This window comes from Amblyomma americanum, chromosome 5 (assembly GCF_052857255.1).
Source record: "Amblyomma americanum isolate KBUSLIRL-KWMA chromosome 5, ASM5285725v1, whole genome shotgun sequence".
Taxonomy (NCBI): Eukaryota; Metazoa; Arthropoda; class Arachnida; order Ixodida; family Ixodidae; genus Amblyomma; species Amblyomma americanum.
The window spans coordinates 82675167-82701047 of record NC_135501.1 but is presented as its reverse complement, the minus strand read 5'-3'; the positions used below and the strand labels follow the sequence as shown (position 1 = coordinate 82701047).

At 51.0% G+C, this 25881-nt stretch overlaps 1 protein-coding gene, 5 non-coding genes and 1 pseudogene across 6 annotated transcripts; all 7 read right to left on the bottom strand.

The window, feature by feature from the left end:
- Positions 1 to 480: 480 nt before the first annotated feature.
- TRNAP-AGG (transfer RNA proline (anticodon AGG)) lies at positions 481 to 552 on the bottom strand. The gene has a single exon. It is a non-coding gene; the product is annotated as a tRNA-Pro (tRNA).
- Positions 553 to 619: 67 nt separating this feature from the next.
- Positions 620 to 691, bottom strand: TRNAP-AGG (transfer RNA proline (anticodon AGG)). The gene has a single exon. It is a non-coding gene; the product is annotated as a tRNA-Pro (tRNA).
- Positions 692 to 4408: 3717 nt separating this feature from the next.
- Positions 4409 to 5976, bottom strand: LOC144134006 (uncharacterized; annotated as a pseudogene).
- A 26-nt stretch (positions 5977 to 6002) lies between these two features.
- On the bottom strand, positions 6003 to 6074 carry TRNAP-AGG (transfer RNA proline (anticodon AGG)). Its single transcript has one exon. It is a non-coding gene; the product is annotated as a tRNA-Pro (tRNA).
- Positions 6075 to 6142: 68 nt separating this feature from the next.
- On the bottom strand, positions 6143 to 6214 carry TRNAP-AGG (transfer RNA proline (anticodon AGG)). The gene has a single exon. It is a non-coding gene; the product is annotated as a tRNA-Pro (tRNA).
- A 67-nt stretch (positions 6215 to 6281) lies between these two features.
- Positions 6282 to 6353, bottom strand: TRNAP-AGG (transfer RNA proline (anticodon AGG)). The gene has a single exon. It is a non-coding gene; the product is annotated as a tRNA-Pro (tRNA).
- Positions 6354 to 6496: 143 nt separating this feature from the next.
- LOC144134005 (uncharacterized) lies at positions 6497 to 25693 on the bottom strand. The gene is made up of 4 exons (XM_077667027.1): positions 25679 to 25693; positions 24930 to 25037; positions 23358 to 23623; positions 6497 to 7655 (listed from the first exon to the last, which is right to left on the bottom strand). Exons 1-4 carry the CDS (start codon positions 25691 to 25693, stop codon positions 6497 to 6499), a joined length of 1548 nt encoding a protein of 515 aa, XP_077523153.1.
- Positions 25694 to 25881: the final 188 nt, after the last annotated feature.

Below are 25881 nucleotides of genomic sequence, written 5' to 3'. Positions count from 1 at the left end.
TGTTGCTTCGCGGTTCAAACGACCAGCAGGTATGATTCGGCGTAAAGCTGAGTCTAAGATCAAGAAATCTAATCGTATTATTTTCAGGAACTTCGGAAGTCAACATGAATGGATGAAGGTACTGGACAAAAATATCTTGAATCTCTTGCTTGACTGGTTCAAAATTGTGGACATCGGTGTCCAACAGAACAAAGAAATCGTCAACAAACCGAAAACAGCGCAAGGCTTTTGACCCTTCTAATTGTCGTTGGAGCCTTCTGTCCTTTTGTGCGAGCAACAGATCACTATTACCACGTTCCGAGCAATAAATCTTTAGTTGAAAGTCAGCGCTTGTCTTTGTGTATCATCCTGTGGTCCTTGTCTTTTCGCGCTGTTCTTCTTGAACATGGCATACCAACTCGCCCAAGCATCAGTCCTAACGAGCCGTGTGTTGGCCATTTAGTTTCATGGAATGCATTTGGTGGCTAAAGAAAAAAAGACGGGCTCGTCCGGGATTTGAACCCGGGACCTCTCGCACCCTAAGCGAGAATCACACCCCTAGACCAACGAGCCGAGGACGACGCCGTGTGTTGGCCATTTAGTTTCATGGAATGCATTTGGTGGCTAAAGAAAAAAAGACGGGCTCGTCCGGGATTTGAACCCGGGACCTCTCGCACCCTAAGCGAGAATCATACCCCTAGACCAACGAGCCGAGGACGACGCCGTGTGTTGGCCATTTAGTTTCATGTAATGCATTAGGTGGCTAAAGAAAAAAAGACGGGCTCGTCCGGGATTTGAACCCGGGACCTCTCGCACCCTAAGCGAGAATCATAGCCCTAGACCAACGATCTTTTTTTTTCTTCATTGCCGATCTCCGACAATGCGCAGTAACACATGATGGTACACAGAAATAGAAACAAAAAATAAGGCAGACAAAAATGCCGCAGCAGTCAGCTTTGTATTGACGTTGTCATATTAAAATTCTTTCAGCGCTGTCAAGGCTTCTACTCTCGGCAGCCACTGTGGTACAGGCTCAAGCGACTTCTGCACTTCAACAAATCTCGCTATACTCTCGCGAAAATACATCCGTGCGGGCCTCGCATCCGGATCACAATGGAAACCGGCCATGCGGGAGCGCCATACAGAGTGGAGTCCGGCCAGCATTATGAGGTCGAATGGAATTCCGTCTTCATTGTTTATTGAGGTATCTAATGCCGTGTGGGTCCAGTGGAAAATCTTTTTTGACCGTTCGCTGCAGAACATCCCAAAAGTACACACCTTCCCAGCAATGCAGAAAAACATGATCTATAGTTTCGGGCTGTTTGCATATCATACAGTCAGCTCCCCACGGTAAGAAAAAGCCCCGTTGCTCTAGGAATTTCTTTACTGGCAGTGTTTCAGTGTGTAGCTTGAAGAAAAAGAATTTCATTCCAGGCGTCACCTGCATTTTTTTTTACCCTTTTTAAAACATTCTGACCGGGTTCTCCACTATGCAAGGCTCTGTACAATGGTTCCGGAAAAATGCTGTCACACACATCTTTGTACAGTGTTGTTCTTTTCACTGAAGAAAGATAATCAATCGAAAAACGCGCCGACAAGAATCGTACACTAGTCACGACCTCCTTGAAAAAACCTGAAATGGATCCATGCATCACATTTGTGCCAACAACAAAACTAGGCAACGCACCTCTTAATCTGACTTGGCACACTGTGCGTAAAAAAGGATCGCTCGTGTGACGAAAAAACATAAACCTATTAAAGAGCTGTCGCACAAAGAGATGCGACAGGCTAAGACCGCCGTCTTTCACCCTTCTGAACAAGTTCGTTGACTACACCTTTCCCATTGCGATGCCCATATAAAGGTGGCGAACACTCTGTGTAGCGTTTGCACATTCAGCCGCGAGCAGTGCAGTACCTGCATCAAATACCACAACTTACTTACAAAAAAAATATTGCACACTGTGGCCCTGGCGAAGAAAGAAAGGGGAACCCCCTTCCACCTGTCTGCTTTTTCTCGCGTTTCGTGCAGCTGGCTTAGCCAGAGGTCGTCATTGTTTTTGTAGCATTCCAGAGGGACACCTAGGTACTTCGCTGGGGTGTTCACCCACGTCACGCTAGCAAATGTGTCTGGGGTTGTCGGCCATTCTCCATGCCAGAATCCCAGGCATTTACCCAAGTTAATTAAACTGCCCGTGAGATCCCGGAAACACTTCACTACTCCAACCGTTGCTGTAATACTTCCTTGGTCGATGCAGCATACGGCGACATCATCGGCATATGCTAAGAGCTTTACTTCAGAAGCTTGCTGTTGAAACCCGCGAATCGAATCATTCTGGATAATAGCCAAGCACAGTGTTTCAATGTAAAGACAAAATAAAAGTGGACTGAGTGGGCAACCCTGGCGTACAGAACGCCGCACGGCAATGGGGGCCCCCAGACTCTTGTTTATGATAAGCTGCGTGGTGCAATTCCTGTACGCCATGGCCACTCCATCTTTGATAATCGAACCGACATTAATATGATCGAGAATAGCGAACAAAATAACATGTGGGACACAGTCAAAGGCCTTCTCTAGGTCGAGCTGCAGCACAGCGACACAAGCTTTCATGATGTCACAGCACTCAAGCACGCACCGCATCTTATGTATGTTAGTCACTATAGACCTGCCCCTGATTCCACATGTCTGGTGGCAGCCTACTAGGTCTTTAATCACTGTTTGGAGTCTTCTCGCTAAAACTTTCATTAAAATTTTGTAGTCAACATTAGTTAAAGAGATTGGTCTGTTATATGTCACCAGTCTAAGTTTTTCTGCGGCATCAGTCTTAGGTATAAGAACAGTGTGTGACGTACTATAAGACTGCGGTAAAACTTTCATGTGGTACGCCTCATTGAACACTGCCGTGAGCACTGCAGCCAGCTTTTCTTTGAAAAACTTATAAAACGAGGCGGATAAGCCATCGGGCCCAGGCGACTTTCCGTCGTTTAAGTTTTCAATTGCTAGGCACACTTCACTTTCACTTATTGGTCGCTCCAAGAATTCTCTTATCTCATCGTCCAGTCGCGGCATATGGCCAAGAAATGTCTTTTTAAATCCGTCCATGTCGGCATGATGAAACGCAAATAGCGCCTGATAATGCTCAGAAAACTGGCGCCGAATGCCCTCGTTATCATTCACCACGACGCCATTCCGCTCTATCTCGGCTATGTGGTTTCGTCGGGCGTTTGTCTTTTCAATCCCTAAAGCCCGCTTCGTAGGTACCTCGCCTGCTTCCAGTGAATTTGTTCGTGCCCGCACCAGCGCACCGCGATAGCGCTCTTCTTCGATCAACTGCAGTTTCTGCTTTACATTCCTGATATCTTTGAAAATGCCGGGCGTTTTGCACTCCTCTGCTATCAGTTTCTCCAATATTGTGCGCAGCTCGGTTTCCTTCATTTTTTCTTGGAAACGAATCGCACTGGCCCTGTCAATTGCTGTGACTTTAATCTGCTGCTTGCATAGTTCCCACTGCTGACCCAGATTAAGGCTAGTGTTTGGTTTTATTCTGCTAATTTCTTCTAATGCTTTTGTTACAAATTGTTCGTCGCCAAGTAGCATAGATTTCATTTTCCACATGTCCCATACAATGTGTTTCAGTTGTTTCTTTGTTCCTATTGCGCATTTAACGAGGCAGTGATCAGTAAAACATATTGGTACAACATCGTAGCTACGGCACATCGGGATCATATCCAGGGCAACGTATATGCCATCCAGGCGTGCGTGGCTAGAACCCTGGAAATGAGTGTACTTTACCGCGCATGCGCTCTGTAGGCATTCAGCCACATCTGCTAATTCCGCTTCGGCAACGACCTCAGCTAATAAGTCCGTACTCCTGTCACGAAAAGCTATGCAGCTGGTTTTGTCCGCAGAACTCAGTACGCAGTTAAAGACCCTCATAATAATGAGGCGTTTCTCAGGCATCATGTACTGCCTAACATAAGCAAAAAAAAAATTGTCTTTCCTCCAATGTGTTCGGCGCGTACACACAAATCACTCGATATTCCGCGTTACAGAAAAGGAAATCACACACTATTAATCTCCCAGACGGGCATGACATGATGCTTTGAACAGTAAGACCGGGCAACTTTTTCGAAAAGAGTACACATCCTGCTGACAGTCCTACAGCGTGGCTAACTACGGCGTAGTACGTTGCTGTGAAACGCTGCACCATGCTCCCGGTCTCCCCCTCTCCCTCGACTTTGCTCTCCTGGACGGCGAAAATGTCATTGTCATTTTCTGTTACCAGCCGATACAATTGACTTTGTTTTCGTTTCTGCCCTAAACCTCTGACATTCAACGTAGCTACACAGAGGGCTGGTTCAGGAGCCATTTCGGTTCGCAGTAGGGGGGAGGCCCGGAGCATGGTGCTCACCTTTAGCATCTAGCGTACCGCTAGACGCCTCCGGGGCCGTCCGGTTGTCTGCTCTCGCTTCTCGACGGCGGTGGCTTGTCGGCAGGCTTTCTTTCCGCGTTGACGTTTGGCCGTGGCTTGAAGGTAGCCCGCCGTCCTTGCACCGCTTTCACTGGCGGCTCGTCAACGCTGCTAGCGAGTTCCTGGTCGTCGTGGTTTCCGGAGACTTCGTGGGGGCGTTTCGTTGCAGTCCCAGTACCCGTTGTAACGGGAGCGTCACTGGCTGGCGGTTCCTGGCCCTTAGACGATAGAGACGGCAGTGCATGAGTACTCGCTCCGCTTTTGTCGACACTCTGCTGCACCAGTGGTGGACCAGGTGACGGTTCACTCGGACGTTCCGCGCTGGTGTCCTGCGGTTCACCAGCGAGGGCTGCTTGCTCTGCCGCAGCGGTAGGCAGCGGCTCGCCAGTTCCCTTCGCCGCGTCCTCTGCCACGGTCGCGTCCATTAAGTGCTCGGCTTCATCGCTTTCCCCCGGGCCCATTGCTGAGGCATACGTGCGGACGCACTGGGAGTCCTCGTGTCCGAAACGCCGGCAGTTCGAGCAGCGCGGCACCTTGCACTCTCTTCGGACGTGGGCAGTGCCGTGACAGCGCAAGCACTGCATCGGACGACCGGGTGCCACGACTAAGGCCAGTTATCCTCCCACCCGTATTTGATGCGGAAAATCTTCAACTGTCGTGCCCTTCTTGAGCTTCAGGACGACCGTCCTCGTCATGGAACCCTTGTCGCTCATACCTTGCACACGCCACCGCTCTGTGCTAACGTCCATGACAGTCCCGAACGCCGCTAGTGCGCTCCGCACATCCTCGTCGGCCACGCCGTGCAGCAGCCAGTGACGCCTAAGCCTCACCTGATGATCCTGCGGGTCGATGATGACGCAGCGACGGTTCTTCACCTTCAGTTCCTTAAAGGCCAGCAGCCGCCTTGTAGCCTCCGAGCCGTTCAGGGTGACTGCCCACACGTGGTTGACCTGGTAGGCTCCCAGGGCCACCACGTCCGGCAGCAAACCGGTAGGCACGAGAGCATCCCTAAAATCTTCGACCCGGTAGGGCCTCGCTCGCACGTCGCCGTGCAAAAACACGGTGTTCAAAACGATGCTTCCTGTTGGCAGTTGAGGCAGTATCAGCTGATGATCCGTGTCGTCGATATCGGTGATCCTGTTTCCGCGGCCAGCAAGGGCCGCCGTCGCCGCTCCGCCGGAGCTCATGATTCTGCGTCCGTCACGCGCGGTGGCCGGAAGTAGAATGTCCCTAGACCAACGATCCGAGGACGACGCCGTGTGTTGGCCATTTAGTTTCATGGAATGCATTTGGTGGCTAAAGAAAAAAAGACGGGCTCGACCGGGATTTGAACCCGGGACCTCTCGCACCCTAAGCGAGAATCATACCCCTGAACTTTTTTTCTTTATTGCCTGGCTTTGACCCATAACATTTAAACAACAAACACTCAACAAAAAACACACAAAACGCTATGTACATACGACACTGTCGTGGTCCAACGAGCCGAGGACGACGCGGTGTGTTGACCATTTAGTTTCATGGAATGCATTTGGTGGCTAAAGAAAAAAAAAAGACGGGCTCGTCCGGGATTTGAACCCGGGACCTCTCGCACCCTAAGCGAGAATCATACCCCTAGACCAACGAGCCGAGGACGACGCCGTGTGTTGGCCATTTAGTTTCATGGAATGCATTTGGTGGCAAAGAAAAAAAAAGACGGGCTCGTCCGGGATTTGAACCCGGGACCTCTCGCACCCTAAGCGAGAATCATACCCCGAGACCAACGAGCCGAGGACGACACTGTGTGTTGGCCATTTAGTTTCATGGAATGCATTTGGTGGCTAAAGAAAAAAAAACGGGCTCGTCCGGGATTTGAGCCCGGGACCTCTCGCACCCTAAGCGAGAATCATACCCCTAGACCAACGAGCCGAATTTTTTTTTCTTTATTGCATGGAAGAACTTCTGTAGAAAGGAGGAAACTTCAATCAGACTAGTTCGCGTCTCAAGTTACCGGGCTGCTTAATATGAGCCCCCCCATAGCCCTAACTCATCACTGCATCCCCATCAAAACATCAAAATTCAGGGAGGCACACACAAGCATCTCGGCACGGCAGCCAGCTTGGAGGTTCGTCGCGAGCAGCATATACACTCCTCACCAACGCACACTGTTCCCGAAACACAGATTTGGACGATCTTGGTGGCTCGGCATGTCTGTCCATCATACGGCTTTTCCAAAGACTGAATAGTCCCATCAACACAAACACGTCATAAGGCACAACAGAGTTTTTGTCAACAGGCAGAAATCTAATAGTGTATGGTGTAATTTCAATGTCCTTCTTAAGAGTTCGTTGTAGTATGTCCCAAAAGAACATGGCATCACGGCACAGGATGAAGCAATGATCAATTGTCTCAGGCACGTTACACAGACGACAATTCACATTCCAGGGTACAAACATCCCCTTGTCATTAAGAAATGTCTTGACAGGCAGCGTCGCTGTGTGTAGTTTGAAAAAGAACGTTTTAGCGGCTGCCTGAATGCACATCCGCCTAACACGCTTTAGAACACTGATGTCCAAAGACCCCAAATAAGGCTGCCGATACAATGGTGTAGGGAACAAAGACTCAGTGAGAGCCTGGGTCATCTGCTTTCTCGAGAGGCTATACAGGTAATCTAAAGAGAAGCGCACAGTGAGAAAATTGAAAGTGTCAGCAACCTCCTTAAGAAATCCCCATAAAGTCCCCTCACGAGCCTGCACAGTCGGTGCGAATAAGTAAGGCAAATGAAAACTAAGCCGCCTAATGAGCACAGCTACCAGAAACGGGTCGTTTGCCGATTTGAGAAAGAAAAAACGGGAAACGAGTTGATGCACGAACAGGTGAACAAGGCCCACTCCACCACCCTCTAAGGGAAGGAACAAGTTGTCACGCCTCATCGGCTCCCATTGAGAGCGCCAAACGAATGCTGCAAATATTTTATGTATTGCTTGCACCTTCCTCCTCGCACAATGCAGGACTTGAAGGACATACGCGAGCTTTGCAAACAAAAAAATGTTACAGACCTGTGCCCTCGCAAACACTGAGAGTTCCCTACCTATCCAAGCCTGTGTTTGCCGCCGTAGAGTTACAGTTTGTGAATCCCAGTAGGCTGTACTGTTGCGAACTTGGTGCAGCGGAACGCCTAGGTACTCAAGAGGGCTACAGTTCCAGCATATACCACCGAACTGGCTTGGCCTAGTTCCCCAATAACCCAACCAAAAGCCTTTGGATTTCTCTAAATTAAGAGCCGCGCCTGATACATCGCAGAACTGTTTAGTCAAGTTTAGAGCCTCGAGTACACTCTTTTTGTCAGAACAAAAGAGGGCGACATCATCAGCGTAAGCTAAAACTTTAACTTCACATTGAGCCAGAGAGAAACCGCGGATAGCTGCGCTGTTAATTATACTGAGACAGAGGGGTTCCAGATATAGGGCAAACAACAATGGAGACAGTGGACATCCTTGACGAACAGATGCTTCTAGTGGTACTGGTTTCGTTAGCTCCTGATTAACAATAACCCTTGTATAGGAGTTCTTATAGCACAGCCTTATGCCTTTGAGCAAGACGTCACCAATATTTCCATACTCCAAGACCGCGAACAAGAAATCGTGCCGAACTTTATCAAACGCCTTAGCCAAGTCAATTTGAATCAGAGCTACTTAGCCTATCTCATCTGATACTGTCTCTAATACTGAACGTGCAATATGGATATGTGTTTGAATACTGCGGCCTCTAATACCACAGACCTGATGCGGACCTATCAAGTCCATAATGACGAGCTGCAGACGACTGCTAAGAACCTTGGCAAAAATTTTGTAATCAACATTGCAAAGGGAAATTGGACGATATCCCTCAACAGTTTTCAACCGATTAGTATCTTTGCTTTTGGGAATTAATATTGTGTGCCCAGAATAAAAAGTGGGAGGCAGGACACCCACATCATAAGATGCTTTGAAAACTTCCATCAAAACAGGCACTAGGCAAGGCGAAAATGTTTTATAGAATTCGCTAGTAATACCATCTGGCCCAGGAGATTTCTGGCTCTGCAGGGCAGAAATGGCTGATTGAATTTCATCCAAAGTGATAGGTCCCTTCACTATAGCACACTTCTCATCATCAAGTCTAGGGAAGTTTCCGAGCAAGGAACTGTAATCGAAACCCTGACTAGGATCTTCGCAACTGCCAAACAGCTTCCGATAATAGTCGAAGAAAGCAGCAAGAATACCAGGCGCATCACTGTATGTGCAATCACCATACTGAATTTCCAATATTTCCTTCGCAAGAGCATTCTCTCTTTCATCACTCAGGGCCCGACGAGAAGGTTGCTCATCAAGAAACCTTCGGGACCTAGATCGTATCAAGGCCCCCTTATATCTGTCTGTCGCAAATTGTTGAAGCTGTGCTTTTACGTTATTAATCTCTTCGAGATAGGCACCCGGGCTTACCCTCTCTAGCTCATGTAGCTCCGTTAGGGTGCGCCCAAGCTCACGAAGGTGGTGTCTCTTCAGGAAAGCGATTCTTGCTGAGGCCTCAATTGCCAAGTTTTTGATCTCCTGTTTAAACAAGTCCCACTTTTGAAAAATGGAAAGATCACGGCGTGACCATACGTCCTTCAAACAAGTAGGTACAGCACGCTGAAAGATTTCGTCTGAGAGCAGACAGTTATTCATCTTCCACAACTCCCATCGAGGGTGAAGTACATGCCGAGTGTACTTTCCTATCTGAAGAGACACCATACAGTGGTCACTGAAGAAAATGGGCCGCACCCAGTAGCCAAACACACTTGCTAATGCGTCAACAGAAACGTAAATTCTGTCAAGGCGAGCATTAGAGGAAAACTGAAAATGAGTGAAATGTATACTGTCGCCTTTTTCCTGCCCCACATCCACAAGACTATATTCAGAAACCAAATCAGTAAGTAATGCAGCACTATGGTCGTATCTCTTACATACCACTGAACGGTCCTCATCCCTACAAACGCAATTAAAATCTCCCAACAATATAATTTTGCGGTCCGTGCACAAATGTTCAACTAATGACAGAAAAAAAAGCGTTCTATCGCGCTGCTTTGTGGGGGCATAAACACAAATAATCCGCCACTGTACACCTGAAATTGTGAGATCACAGCATATAAGTCGCCCCTCGTCATCTATGCAATAAGACATGGCTGTCATCTCTAGCGTGTTCGCCAGGAATAGCATACAACCTCCGGATAAGCCTCTCGCGTGGCTAACAATAATGCTGTATTCCGACAAAAAAGGCTCAAGAGCAGCTGCTGTCTCTTCATTAGAGGACAACTTTGTTTCCTGGATAGCGGCTACACACACACTCCATTTCTTTAAGAGATGCCGTACCTGCTGTTGCCTCCTGCGATTACGCATACCCCTAACGTTAAGGGTAGCGACTTGATATGCTGCGACGCTCGCCATTTTGGTGCCAGTCTTAACAAACGCCATCCCCTGGAATGTGGTGGCCCGCCGCCAAATTGGCGGCCTCTCGGGCAGACATCGCCCTCCTCTTTAACACCACCCTTCCCGTGGCCTCTACACATTGTGCCTTCTGGTCAGCGCCATCGATACACACCTCGTCAGCATCTGCAGGACGTTTCAAAGGTGCGGTGCTGTCCATGTCTTCCTCTGAGACAGCCAAGGCCTCAGCCCACGAACCCGAGGGGAGCACATCACTCGCTGCCACACTGACAGCCGACAGAGAACCTGACACGCCAGAGATCGACGCCACACACGTCTCACCGTTACCCTCCAACGACGAAGCAGAAACAGCATCAGAGGAGGATCGGCGAGCATTCACTGGCTGTATCGCCTCGACTGACTCCACAGGAGGCATATCCGGACGTTGACCTGTGGCAACGAGGTGTTCCTGTGCAGCAAGCACAGCAGTCTCTGTAACACTCACGGGGGGGCCCGGGTCCGGCGGTTTTCGTCCTGGAGGCGTGGATGCTAGATGGCCAGTCGCTTCATATTCCGTGTTGTTTTGAGGTGTTGAAGTCTTCTGTTCCCCATCTATTCGATGCGCATGACTTAGTTCTCCGGTCGCGTCCACAACCTCAGACACATCCATAATGTGTTCTGATGCCAAGTCATCTTCCCGTGACCACTGGCCTTGACGCAGCCTGTCAGCGTAACTCAAGACACAGTTCTCCGCAGTATGGCCAAAGCGTCGGCAGTGAGTGCATCGAGGCGTGCGACACTGGCGCCGGACATGTCCAACCCGGCTACATCGGAGGCACAGTGGAGGTCTCCCTGGGATAAGGACTAATGCCTGCACTCCATAAACATTAAGTGTGTGTGGAATGGTGCTAGCTGACACTCCATCCTTGAGTGTGAGGGAGAGTTCACGGTTCGCCGTTTCCATATGCTCCATCCCTGGGCACCGCCACTTTTCACGCTCCACAGACTGGACCGTGCCATAAGTCTCTAATGCTTCCACAATCCTCCGGTGTTCCATATAGCGGGGAAGCCAAAGGAGCCAACGAGCCGAAGACGACGCCGTGTGTTGGTCATTTAGTGTCATGGGATGCATTTGGTGGCTAAAGAAAAAAATTGCGGTGGTTTAGCTTTGGTTAAACCTGGAGTGACGTGTAGCTACAGCTGACCAAGTGGAGCTTGGTCACGTGACCAACCACGTGATCAGCCACGGCGCTGCGCCGCCGGCAGCTGCTCCGCACCACGTCACCAACCAGGTGACAGCGTGGCGGCGCAGCCACAGGGTGGTGGCGGCGCCACGCTGAAGGCTCGAAATGCTACCGTAATGTAGCTATCGCTACAAAAACGACGGGCTAGTCCAGGATTTGAACCCGGGACCTCGCGCACCTTAAACGAAAGTCATGCCCCTAGACCGAAGAGCTTTTTTTTGCAGCACTGTATTACGGTGATGCAATGTTTTATGTACATGAACTATGTACAAGCGTGAGAAAAACACTGCCAAATCAAAACTATGCATAAGGGCCGTTGTACGATCGTTTTGGAGCGCCTTCCGCCTCGTCCGTTTCGGGAGCGGTCCGCCAGTTTTCGGCCGCCAGGCGGACGTGAGGCGGAAAGGTGTTGTACGATCACTTTGGCGCTTGCGAGCGAGACGGATGGTCCCAGCATGCCGATTGGCGCGCCGGGCATATCCGTCTGTCCAATAGCCTTCTCCGGCTGGTGGCAACCTAGCCGGCGCGAGCGCACCGCCAGCATCGCTCCACGCGCCGAAACGGGCTCCCGCATCCCAAGGGGCAGATCGGTATGCGCCCGACTACATTGCACGGTACTCTAATGGAAATGTTGAAGGTGATGGTCTATCCCTTCAGTGTCTTGTAAGTTTTCCATCGCTCGCATCGGCCAGTTGACGATACCAAAACGTTAATAGCAAGCCTGTAGATGCGTGATTGTTATAGCCAAATATTCCAATATAAGAAAAAATGTGTCTATGCACCCCTCCTCGTTAGAAACGAAACACTTTTTTTGCCAGTAAAGCCCTGCGCCAGTCCAGTCCGGGAATGCGAAATATTGTTTTGGAGACTGACATCAACAGCTGCGTTATGCAGACGCATGTGAGACAAGGGCAATGATCGGCTTATTGTTCCGGCGTGTGATGCCCGGCTTAATTTCCGAAGTTACTTAACTACATCTAAACAATTACTAAAAGTAAAAGTAGTCGAAATGTCTGCTTGCACTTGAATGAGCATTTGCATATCAGCGACGGCTCTGCACATTCATCGTTTTGGGGATACGCGTACGCTGTGATCGGCATTAAAATAAACACACCAGCCGTTTATCTCAGTGGTAGATTAACTTTAGATCATTTTTCCGTTAGCCATAAGCGAGCAGCTGCTAGGCGCATTTCGTGAGTGTTTTAGTTTTTCTCTTCAGCCTCGCGTATCGCCTTATGGGCACTTCATTTTATGCTGAAATAAAAAATATTGCAATTCTTATGCAGCGAAGAACGAAACGAAATGCCAACTATTTCGCCAACAGAGTTGCGTGCACCGACCTGCTCAGCCACACCTACAAAATTAAGTATTTTGCGAAAATGACCGCCCCAAAACAGAAAAGGTATTCACTTTGAATTCCACATTCCCTTTACTTTTTCTCTCCTTTTTTTCCCTTTTCTTTTTTTCAAGTTCGCGCTGGGAAAAGAAATGCGAAGCTGCGTTCTCTCCCTCGCGTGCTCGCGAGGGACCGATGCATAGGCGCCCCCCCCCCCCCCCTCCGCTCCCCAAGAGTGATGCCCAAAGGAACGACATGCGTCGGGACCAGATCCCCCTCCCCCCCCTTCATAGCAACAACCACCACCACCACCACCATCGCTGCCACTGCCCAGGCCGCGCTCCCCAGTTCAGTCGACGGATGGCCATTTTGCCCCGGCAGGCCGGGGCAGAGCAGAACCGAGGCGGAGGGAGGAGGGGCTCGGACGTCACTGACGTCACGGGAAAAGCAGCCAATAGCTGCAATCCGGTCCCCGGCCGGATGCGCTCGTCCGCCAGAAAGTTGAAGTTCACCAACTTTCCATCCGTTCGCCGAACGAGGCGGATCCGCCAGCTCCGCTCGCGAAACGGACGAGGCGGAAGGCGCTCCAAAACGATCGTACAACGGCCCTAACACGACACACCTTAACAAACACAAGAGGCAATTCAAAGCAACTAATAGATCACAATATGATACACCTAAGAAACAAAGGACTATAAAAAAGGCAGTGAAGATCCCGCGGAATCAAGAGTGTGTGCCATCCGGTTCAAACTCGGTCTGGGCATACTCTTCTTTTAGGTGTACACTCACTCTACTGAAGTTATTTTTTTTTTGCAGAAACAATTCAGATTCACAATGTTGGTCCATCATGCGTGTTTTCAAGAGCCTGTACAATCATATTAGAAAGAACATATCTTAGGGTTCACCAGGAAATGGCAATGCAGGGAGATATTGTACAGAATGCGGTGTTAAAATGTCTGTTTTTTTCAGTGTCGGTTGCATAATAACCCATAAGAGTATTGCATATTTGCAGTTGATGAAACAATGATCAATCGTTTCGGGAGTACCACAAAGGCGGCAACTTACCGCAGAGACAAAAATACCCTTTTTGTATAAGCATGTTTTAGTGGCTAATATTTCTTATAAAAAAATGTTTTGTACACGGTGAGAGGGACATTTTACATACTTTTCAGTACGTCGTCTCGGTAAACCAAAGTACACGGAGGGATCAATTAGCGCAGGGAAGAGCATGCAAATTAAGTTCTTCTACAACCGTTTCTCTGGCACCGAAAAGAGGAACTCTGGGGAAAAACGAACAAGTAGGAAACGAACAGCCAAACACACCTCATGCATGAATTCCGACACAGACGATCAGCAACATTAAAAGACACAATGAAACTCAGTGCAGCATTTTCATTCTTTCACAGTCAAGCAAGATTACAAAGCTATCGTCACTCGCTGCTGTGATATAGTGTGGGTTCTTCGTCGCACCAGGGACATTTGTCCGCGCATATCATAGGGTGCATTTTGTTTAGTATGTGTAGGTTTGGGCAAAAACCTGTCTGTAATGTCCCTGACGGGACCCTTAAGGGTTAATAAATGATGATGATGAAGTGATAGCTTCCTCTCTGTTGAGAGATGCGTGCGGCGGGAGATATCGAATTCTTCTGCCTCTATAGTTTTGTAGTATGGCCAAGTATTCCTTGGGTGCTGGCACGAGTTCCGGTATCTCGTCGCATGCTCGGAAAATAGTGTATCCTCGAGCTATCTTGTCGGCCTCTTCGTTCCCTGCACTCCCGCGTGTCGCACTTCCCACACAATTGTGTGTGTGGTGTTGTCCTTTTCTTCTTCGTTGTTTTTAATTATGTCGCTCGCTGCGAGGATTACACGGAGCATGTGAAGACCTATCCTGCCATTCATGTAATTTCGGCAGGCTGTTTGAGAGTCCGTGAGTACTGTTAGCGACCGCCCGCTTCTATACCCCTCCGCCACCGCTAGAGCAACGGCTACTTCCACGACCTCTGCTACCGTGTAGTCTCGTATAGACGCGCTGGTGATTTCGAGTATGGACGAATCGACCACCGTGGCCACTGCAATTTCGGTGTCTGCCCCTCTCGAGGACGCGTCTGAATCACTTGGGCCTGTCGAAACATAGACGTGGTCCCCAAATTATAAAACCCGAGTGCGGAGCAGTGGGAGAGACTGCTGTCCAGCGACCGCTGTGAAGGTCAACAGGGTTTATTACTCAACGGGCGGCAGTGAACTGAGGGCAGCCGATCCGTGGTTAAAAGTGGACAAGGACCACACAGGACTCCTGACTATAAAACCTGGGAGAGAAAATCTCTGATGAAGCCCCAAAACCACAGGGCACAATAAAGTTTTCTCTTCCTCCTCCTCACTCGCCGCCTAAAGTCTTCCTTGTTTAGCAACGAAGAATTAAGATTCCACAACGCCCAATGTCGCTGAAACGTTGGACGGGTACATCTCCAGTCCGCGCAATGACAATGAAAATCGGTTTTTGAGGAAAGGAAATTGCGCAGTAATTGTCTGAAATATCTCGGTGGACACACGAACCGCGCCTTAAAGGGGCCATGACATGGTCGTTCTTCAAATTGCAGTTTTTTGCTTCAGTAACTAATGCAAGAGTTTGTGTTTCAATTTCCGAAATTTGGCTGCCCTGGACGCGCTGTGTTTTCCAAAAAATACAATCGAAATTGAGACCGGAAGACTCCTCCCACCGGCAGCGACCGCCATATTGAAAGCTCTCGTGAGGTCACTAGCACATGCATGGAGCAACGTAGTCTGCTCTCGTTGCTGCAATATGGGCAGCGAGGTCTCATTTCCCCCTGTAATTTCGCGGGCGATCGAAGTAGCAGTCGTCCCCCATGTATGAATGACTGGTACTGCAAAAGCGATAATAACAGCGACGCAGTTTTTCTTCGGTATAGGTATGGTCCGGTAACACTATAGGCCGATGCGACGGCGATCGACGGTCGGTGGGCTGGTCGGTACGCAAATGCCGTCGCTGACGCACTGGTCTGCCACGCTAGACCGACGACTACGCCAGCACGAACAACGATCGCGTATCGTAGTAATGTTAAAGAGTCAGCTTAGTGGGAACCAGAAAAACTTAAAAAAACAGCAGTTGTTAACACTGGGCCACGGTCCGCGGCGTATTACTCCGCTAACCAGTCACAAAAGTGAACGAAATCAGATTTTTAATATTTGACTTTATTAAACAAGCCAGGTATCAAAATTCTAGAGCTTATAACATTTTTCTCATGGTTAGCTTCTTGTTTAGGTGGTGGTGGTGGTAGTGGTTTTATTAAAAATAATAGTAAAAAGGAAGGAAAAGATTTTTGCTAGCCCCGGCATCTGCCATCGATACTGAAGCACCTGTGCTGGGGCAGCGGAAATAAAGGACAGCAGGCAGAATGAAGAAATGAAATGAAAGAGGTGAGGGGACAGGAATAGAGGACAGGGGGAGAAGTAATATGTACAAACTATTTACACAATAAGAAATGTGTCCAGGTTGTGCGCGTGATTAGTTCATTTCAGAGGAATTAAATCACACACGCGCACAGCACTGTGTAGGTTACAACTGGAGTGGGGCGTCCAGTTATTAATCGTTCAAGGTAGAACTCGCGGAGCGTTCGGTCACTGCGTGTAACTACCTGACGGAGAACAGACGGGACGGGACGTCAAGCCCGTGTGTTCGAGGAATGCACAGAGGCTCACCAAAGTTCGCTCACGAGTGCGCGCACTGCCCTGCGGCCACAATAGCGTCTTGATGGAGTCTGGTAGTATGCCCTGCGCCCTATAGGCCGCGAGCATATCGCGACGAGCATCGGCGAACGCGGAGCAGCGAAGGAGCAGATGTTCTAGTGTTTCCACTGCACCGCATCCGTCACACACATCACTCGTCGCGATTCCGTGACGCACCCGTCGTTCCCCGGGCCACACGCAGCCAATGCGCGCGCGGAGGATCATTGCACGTTGTGACCGTGTAAGTGCGCGACAGCCGGTGACACTGTCGATGCGCTCACCTCCCGCGATGCGTGGGTCGGGGTGCTGCTTTCGGAGATGGTCGTGAATGGCCGCACGCACGTCCTCCAGCGCAAGGGGCAGATCGCTGGCAGGTAGTTGGTGTGCAGCGGTCGCGAGGTCGTCAGCTTCTTCGTTGCCGGCGATGCTGCACAGCGCAGAGGGGTGTGCTCCGCTTTCCCGCGATGCCGACGATCTCTCGCTGTACCTCCGAGGCAGCAGGCCAGGGCGCGCAGGAGCCGTAGGGGGGTGGGCCTTGGGTCAATTGCTCATACTCAAGCAGCGCCGCGCCCATTCGTGAGCGCGGGTGCGAGCGCATACGCTGCAGAAGCGAGCCGCCGTCCGGTGCTCGGTGAAGCCGGTCGATGTGATTCAGTGCCCTGCGCGCTGCTTGGAGCTCAAGGGGCCACGCTCCTGCCTCGGCCAGCGTTGCGGCGCACTGCGAGTTTTTGGGCAGGCCTAGGCACACGCGCAGGGACTTGCGGTGCTGAAGCTCGAGCTTCTTCCAGCACGGCTTGCGCACCGTGACGAGCGGCAGCGCATAGAGCACCGCCCCCAAAGCTGCGGCATTGTATAGACGCAGCGCGGCTTGCTGGGAGATGCACTGGCCTCGAGCGGTGAGCTTGTGCACGGCAGCGGTGATCCTCTTCACCTGCAGACTGACCTTGGTCGCCGCGGGGCGGAAGGAAAGGCGCCAGTCGATGTCCAGGCCAAGGTACCGCACCGATTTACGCCAAGGAATCGGAGTCCCGTCCAGTGACAGTGGCGCAAGGTGCGCGCGCGAGCGCGAAACGCAGGCCATGGCCACCGATTTGCCCGCACTCAGCGACAGACCAAGGCCGCGCAAGCTGGCATCGATTGCGGTCAGGGCTCCCTGAAGGCACCCCCGCACGCGGAACGCCTCGCCCGGTGGTCCCCGGCACCACAGAGCTATGTCGTCTGCATATATGGACATGTACACATGGTGTCGCCCGCTCGTGGGGAGGGAGGCCGGCACCACCGACATGGCCACATTAAACAGAAATGGTGATAGGACAGAGCCCTGCGGCAAGCCCATGTCAACCGGGCGAGGCTTGGAGAGCTTACCCCCTACTCGTACGCGCATGGTGCGCCCGCTCAGGAAGCCATGAACGTATCGCAAAAGGCGCCCGCTCACACCGGCCCCCTCAAGCACCGCGAGAATTGGTGCGCGGTGAACGTTGTCAAAAGCGCCCGAGACGTCCAGTAGCAGCAGCAGCGCAACCTGGCCTGCTGCCCTGGCATGCTCCAGCGCTGTAACAACGTCCGATATAGAATCAGCCGTGCACCGCATCCCACGGAAACCCGTCTGCCGCTCGTCAAACAAATCAGCCTCCGCAGCCCGCTCGTTCAGACGCTGCAACGCCATATGCTCCATGAGCTTACCTGCCGCCGATGTTAATGCCACTGGCCGGTATCCGCTCAGCTCCGTAGGTGGGCGCCCCGCCTTTCGTATGGGACAAACGACCGCGGTTCGCCAATCCTCCGGTAGCTCCCCGCGTTCCCACACCAGGTTCATCTGCTGCAGGAGGATCAGTCGTTGCTGCGCACCCAGGTTTCGCAGCATTTGGTATGTCACCCCGTCCGGTCCGGGCGCCGAGCGGCGGCGGCAGCGCTGCAGCGCACTGTTCTATTCCGCCGCGGTGAACGGCGCATCACATGGTCCTTCCGAGGCGACGGGCGAGGGACTGGCGTCGCTTCTGGGGCTCTCAGAAGCAGCTATGTTAGCGGCGTTTGCGGTGACAAGAGAAGTTTTAACAACGACCTACATTTTTGTCGTGGAGGAATTCTGTGCGCCGGTCCTGAATGTTGACGGAGCTTCATTGCAGACTGAAGTCGTATCCGACTATAGTTGGTATTACATTCTATAAACTTAAGAATTTTAAAACTTATTCGACCTCATGAGCCACGGCGACATATGCGAGGTGCGTGCACCAGCGAAGATGTGCTTTCATTCAGTGCCTGCGCACAGAACTGATCGGCGAGGCAAGCGACACGTGCACAAAACGCCGCACGACGGTGCCGCTCGCCGCCGTCGCCTGGGCTTGTGCGGCAGAGCGAATGCTTCACGCCCGCTGAGGCGACGGCTGGAAAAACTGCGCTTGTGTACCTTATCCGTGCCTAAAAAAAGCGAAACAAGTGGCTACATATCACATCTTCACACTTTGTTGCTAATCAGTGAGGAACTTTTGCCATATTCTTGAATTTCGGTTGACGGTGGACCGCTGGCCCATTTCGTGACGAGGCCTATAGCGAGAACGCAGGATTCGTGTGTGTGATTTCGGTGATTGCGGAGAGCGAATTCGCAAGTTTTAGCGCCTGCAAATACCTGTCGAGCGTAGTTTTGACTACAGTGCCCTCAAAGAGACGACTGCCTACATCGCAGGACGCGAGTACAATAAAGGGGAAGTGCCGATATATGTGACCCGGTCTGCATAGCATGAGCAGAAGGCAGCCGTCGGCGTCGACTGTGGACAACAAATCTGGTTGTTTTCATTAATTCAAGTAATGTCCGAGCGTATTCCTAACTAAACAGGTCTAAAATTAAATTTTGGTGACATAAGAGACAGCAGATACAATTGGCGGAAAGCGCCGGCATCCCACGCGAAGCGTTTCCCCAGCAGGCGATATAGCATCATCGGCGCTTAATGCAGTGTTATCATGGTGTGTAAATGAGTAAAAGTGCAATTTGTGAGCAAGAGTACACCCGCCGCGGTGGCTCAGTGGTTAGGGCGCTCGGCTATTGATCCGGAGTTCCCTGGTTCGAACCCGACCGCGGCGGCTGAGTTTTTATGGAGGAAAAACGCTAAGGCGCCCGTGTGCTGTGCGATGTCAGTGCACGTTAAAGATCCCCAGGTGGTCGAAATTATTCCGGAGCCCTCCACTACGGCACCTCTTTCTTTCACTCCCTCCTTTATCCCACAGCAATGTTCAGGTGTCCAACGATATATGAGACATATACTGCGCCGTTTCCTTTCCCCCAAAACCAATTATTATTATTAGCAAGAGTACGTAATATTTAAGATAAGGATAACCCACCTGGCGTTTTATGCCACGCAAGCGAGCAGTACTGTTTGCGCACAGCCATGTAAACAACCTCAGCGCTGGGCTGCAATTGTAATCGTCGCACTCCTGGGGCACAATGCGCACGCACAGTGAAATGGTGTACTATTATTTCGAAGCACACATTTAGACAGCGGCGACTATTCTTGACAATGAAAGCATTCGAATCACGTCGGGTTTTGCAAGCGGCTTGGTTCCTGCAAAAAGGTTCTATGAGTCGAAGGAAATGTATGTTCGATTTACAAACGCGGCGGAAGTCTCCGCACTCGGCACTTTTCTCTGCCCTTTTAGTGCCTCAAGGTTACTGTAGTGCACCTTTTGATTGTTGAGTTTAATTATCGAGCGACGAATAGCGGACAAGAACTTGGTAGCTATATATACAAAACGCCGAGGCTTTCACGGCGCACATCGGCGAAGGCATGCACGGGAAGTGCCGCTTTTCACATACTGGAGCACTTGACCGCTAAAAAGAGACCACACTCATAACATACGAACCGCATGCTTCTAAGCGTAAATAATAAAGCAGGCGTACATCAACTTCTGTTTCCTCAACAATCAGAAAAGGGGTGCCACGAGCAAGTCCGCTTTCCCAAGGACCACTCAGCTCGCGTACTAAGTTGAAGGCTTCCCAAAAGAGAACACGGAAAATGCATTTTATTTCGCTAGGCTAAAAGAAAAAACTTTTCGAGCGACTGCTGTCTACTGTGTGCATGCAAGCACCTCAACAGCTCGCAGCAGACGACGCGTGGCGTGTATGCGCTCGTGACGTCAGCGATCAGAGGTTGCCAGACCAGCAAGCAGTTCGCAAAAAAAAAACGAAAAAATTTTGATTTAAAAATATTTATCGCACAGAACCAACTGAAAACGGGGGGAATTGTAATTAAACCTGTTGGGAATTAAAGGCGATAAGCAGGGTATGCGTTAAAATAGGCTGTCATGGCCACATTAAGGAAAGGGATAGAGGGAATAATAATAATAATAATTGGTTTTTGGGGGAAAGGAAATGGCGCAGTATCTGTCTCATATATCGTTGGACACCTGAACCGCGCCGTAAGGGAAGGGATAAGAGAGGGGGTGAAAGAAGAAAGGAAGAATTAGGTGCCGTAGTGGAGGGCTCCGGAGTAATTTCGACCACCTGGGGATCTTTAACGTGCACTGACATCGCACAGCACACGGGCGCCTTAGCGTTTTTCCTCCATAAAAACGCAGCCGCCGCGGTCGGGTTCGAACCCGGGAACTCCGGATCAGTAGTCGAGCGCCCTAACCACTGAGCCACCGCGGCGGGTTGGATAGAGGGAGTGAAAGAAGAAATGAAGAAAGATGTGCCGTAGTGGAGGGCTCCGGAATAATTTCAATCACCTGGGAATCTTTAACGTGCATTGACATCGCACAGCACGCCGGTGCCTTTTGAAGCGAAAGCTTCACTACGCTAGGCAAAGCCGATTTCGCCGTGCGTTGCTGGTTGACCTTTAAGTAAGCCAAAGGTGAAGTGTGGTTACAGGCCTTACCATATGTGATCCACCATGGTGTCGCACCGCTTGACCTTCTAGCTTTCGATTCACCAGTAGAGGGCGGTAGAATAGGCCGCAGCGTTCATTGGATGACCAACCTCTCGCGATGAGCCATTGCTTTAACTGCCACTTGCCAGGGCGTCAGGGTGGGCGCACTGCCTATTCAGTGTGCGCAACGCACTCAACGTTACAGACGCCAAGCTGCGTCTACTTGCCCGATACACCACAGCTTTCGCTCTTTAACCAGGTTCATCATGATCATCATTAGCCTGGCTACACCAACTGCAGGGCAAAGGCCTCTCCCATGTCTCTCCAATTAACTCAGCTTCAGCAGTGGTTAAACCACAGATAATTTTTTGCGTTTCGCCTCCACCGAAACGGGGCCGCCGTGGTCGGGTTCGAACCCGGGTACTCGGGCTCAGAGGACGAGCGCCTTAACCACTGAGCCACCGCGGCGGATCCATGACCATGGCATGGCGAGAGAAATAAAGACATGACATCGCAGGACATTCGCCTTTTAAGGAGACCTGCGGCAACGTAAATCCGATCCAGACGCGAATGTGAAGCTCCTCTAATACATGCGAAGGTGGGTGACAATCCGGCATCAATTAAGCCAGCGTTTTTTATGTCTGCGATATAATACCAGGTATCTTATCAGCGTTTTCGCTAGGTCCTGTATGGTCGAGTGGGTCACACACGTAGTTAGTCACCCATGAATGCTGCATACAAGATCACAGTCTAGAAGAGTTGCAGTACCCTGAAAGAAAATTTTTCGCTGCACCTGATTATTTGAAGCATACAAGTTGAACCTCCATGATTCGCCATGCAGCCGAAACTGACATATCAGGCGCCCTTGTGAGTTTCGGCTGCATGGCGAATCGTGGCGAAACGCTAAGGCGCCCGCGTGCTGTGCGATGTCAGTGCACGTTAAAGATCCCCAGGTGGTCGAAATTAATCCGGAGCCCTCCACTACGGCATCTCTTTCTTCCTTTCTTTAACTCCCTCCGTTATCACTTCCCTTGCGGCGCGGTTAAGGTGCCCGCCGATATATGAGACAGATACTGCGCCATTTACTTTCCCCAAAAAGACCAATTTTCATTTTCAAGCCGGTCTATGCCAACAAAGATGTTACAACTTACTATCAAGATATATTCATCGCTTTTACCCTCGCCCGTGTAAAGGCCTCAAGAAGGCGGATGAGCGGCTCCTTCTCTGCCTTCTCCTCAATACATTGCTGTGCCCGGCAGCACTAAAACATTTTGACCCCTCCTTTAACGGCAGCTGCCCCCACTGTGGAACGGTGTCTTCTGACACCTATCACATGGTGTGGGCCTGCCCATCCAACCCGGTTATCTCCCCCCATTCCCAACTCAACCCGGGAGGACTGGGAGGAGACCCTGCTCGGTTGCCACAGCTGAAAGGCCCCACAAGCCTTAGTCTGGCGCGCCCGGGCGGCGGCCACCGCCACTGGGGTCCCAAACTAGTGCTTGTAAGGATCGGTGCCTTACGGGTTGATCCAAACGTACCCCCTGTCCCTTCCTACTAATGTTTTCACCACCATAACCACCAACCGCACCGTAAGAAAAAAAAGGGAGGTGGGAGTGAAAGAAGAGAAATAGGTGCCCTAGATATGATTTATAGGGTTTAACTTCCCAAAGCGACTCAGGCTATTAGGGACGCCGTAGTGGAGGGCTCCGGATAATTTCGACCACCTAGGGATCTTTAACGCGCACTGACGTCGCAGAGGACACGGGCGCCTCTGCGTTTCACCTCCATCGAAGCGCGGCCACCGCGGTCGGGTTCGAACTCGGGTACTTGGAATTAATGCACAGAGCGGGCCAGCTAGCTAATAATATCGACGAGGCTTTCCTCGGGACACGAAAGCTACGGAGTAAGAAATTAGCAAATTGTCTCTAGGTAGTGCGCTCGTCGTGTGTGCGCAGCTGGAGCAGAAGACTACTCGCATTGCCAGCCGTATACTTCCGCTAACACACACACGGGCATTTATGCTATCGCTTGTTCCGCATGTATTTGTTGCACTGCAGCTTTCCGAGCTTCCAAAGTCTAATTACATATGACCATGGCCACGACCTCTCCTACGCCAATGTGCATCCACAGCTGAAGGGAGCACGATGTGATTGACCTGACAATGCGACAGAGAAGACGCCAAGGGGCCGAGGAGCAGCGAGAGTGGCGCGAGTCTCCCTCCAAATCTTATTCGGAGGGAGAAATTTTGGGAAGTGACTCGCAAATTACAGTCGCCTGTGTGAAGACCATGTCACTCGGCGCGTCACGAGTCCACCATGTAGTAGTGGTAAAAGTCTTTTTCAGGTGGAACTGGAGCATGGGGGCTGAAGAAGAGATATAGCTTCGGTGGTCGGTCTTCCTTAAGTCCAAGATCCCGTTGGCCTCCGAAGCCGCCTTGGCCCTTGCCACCAGCATGAGCTGTGTTGGAGTCGGCCAGGATGGCCCCCCGCTTCTCTAGACTAGAGTTATTAATCTTGGTCAATAAAAGGGTCCTTTCGCAGACCCAGGTGAGGTGACACTTCGTGGCGTAGCCCTACACCACATGCATCCTTTCATGTATCCAGTCAGCCAGATTTCATGAAACATGACTCAACTTGGAGATGTGTGTTTGAATCACTTGAGCGTGGTTGCCTGCTCTCCATTGACGTTATAGGCCGGAACCGCGCTCTCAGGAACGGCTTCCTTTTTTCCTCGTAAGGTTCTGGCATGCTGAAGGGTTCGACCGGCAAAACTGCCATCCAGTTCGTGTGCCCTCGGACAACGGTATCTATCGTGACATTTCTCTCAACCCCAGTGTATAGAATTTTTTGGTGTGTTGAATTTTTTATTTCAATTGGAAACACTGTAGAGAATGCCCACTGGTAAATCACTACTGGTAAAGCTAGGATACCCGGCGGAAGACGGGGCAAAGACAAGATAGACATTGAAAGCAATATAAGGGGCACTTTCCTGGTGAAGCCGGTGCCCATCAAAATAGGACCCGAATAACCATGACAGGAAAAGGGTGGCGAGATCGTCAAAGTAAGACGCGTGCCTCAAGAAGAAACAGATGGTTCCGTATGTGGACGCGTCCAAGTAGAGAAAGGAGGAAAACGCGAGGGCGGTAGCAGTAGTGAACCCCAAAGGAAAGGCCATCATCACCGGTGCGTCTGTACGCACAAGGGCCGCAGGAAAAGAACGCCGCAGCCCTGACTCCGACGGAGGCTAACCGTCAGGGACTGAGCTGCTGGATAGCGATGGATTCTCACGCCGAGACGAGGGCATACGGGGACGGAAAGATCGGCCGCAAAGCTGAAAGGACCCTCCCCGATCGAAAACAATCCATACACAGAACTAACGACGAGTCGACCAAAACCAGTCGTTTTTCGCTACGCGGCAGAACATTCGCAGCGCGGCCTGAACACCGCAGGTTCCCTCGAGAGAAAAGACGACGATCTCCGCAAGCAGCGTGCGTGGCGGGTGCAAAGCACACAACACGCGCTAAGTGGATGCCTGCCTGAAGATGGAGAGTGAACAGGCGACGTGGAAGCGACGAAACATAACAAGAGACGGCCCAGCTACAGCGGCCACCATGGACAGCGAGGCCCGACATTTACGAGGGGCGGGAATACAGGATGCCCTTCACTGCCGAGTCGTTGCGGCTGATTACAGCAGTCGATTGGCGCGCCGTGCGACCGACATGTGCCATTTCGCAGCCCACACGGCTTCTGGTGACTTGTGACGTTCAACATTTCCCGATGTAAATAAGGGCAATATGTGCTGCATGTCACGTCCCCGGACGCAATACGACGGTCCAGACAGCCCTCCATATGGTGCGGATGCAGGACGGGCGACATCACCTGTTCTGCCAGTAACACCTGCACGATGGTCAGGATGGTGCCCCCGGAGTTTTCAGGAGCGGCAACGTCTTCTGCTGCACAAAACTCATGTCGGGAAGCTAGTATAATCTGGAAATGAAAGGACGAGCAACAAACCGCACACAAGCGGACGCACAGCTCACCGCCGTACGACCTTCATAATGTTGGTACAACAAGCGGCAGAAGATGCACCGAAGAGAAGTCGAAGCAAGGTGTCATAGGCGCACTGAATATAGGACCAGAGGTCGAAGTGAATCCAGGACCAGACGGCGCCGTGAATCCAGAGCCAGGCTGCACATTTCGGCGGATGTTACAAAGCATGTTAGTAGGGCCATGAATGCGCCACCTGTTTCTGGAGCACGGCAGGTCTAATTGTGTTGTTACCACAGGTCATGGAGCACAAGCCCTCAGATGCTACGAAACCGTTTGCGTCTGCTCACCAAAAGACACACAAGCATTGCCGTAGTAGACAAACTCAAAGCAAGGCCCACAGGAATAATGGAGAGAGGAGTGGCGCACTTTCTGACGATACTGCAAAGCAAGCGTCAGGGAAGAAAAAACTGAACATATCAGGTCCCTTACGAAGGAATTAAAAGTCGCCCTAACCAATGAGTCTTCGCTGTTTTACCCACGGCGGCGACAAAGGAAGACTGTTCCCGTATTTAAGATAATGGCATAGAACAAGCACAAGATGCCTGCAAAGCTTACGTGCCCTATGATGGTTCGCACACCTTGGAGCGCACCATTCTCACCAACGGGTCTGGCCTTTAAGCTTATCCATGCATCTTACTTCTGAAGGTTTTGTAGGCACCAACAGTTTTACCTTTTCTCTCCCTTGCCCTATGACCCTGATACCTTACGCAGACGCGCAGCTTGTGAGGGCGAGAGACATGATCCAACAGTTCCTCGCGCCACTCCAGCCGATGAGAAGGCT

What these genes read in the sequence shown, in the direction of transcription:
- LOC144134005 (XM_077667027.1), bottom strand. An exon ending in AGGTGTTACTGGCAGAACAG is followed by an intron (nt 23,624 to 24,929) that starts GTGATGTCGCCC and finishes CATGTGGTGTAG; the next exon opens with GGCTACGCCACGAAGTGTCA. An exon ending in CACTACTACATGGTGGACTC is followed by an intron (nt 7,656 to 23,357) that starts GTGACGCGCCGA and finishes TTGGGGAACTAG; the next exon opens with GCCAAGCCAGTTCGGTGGTA.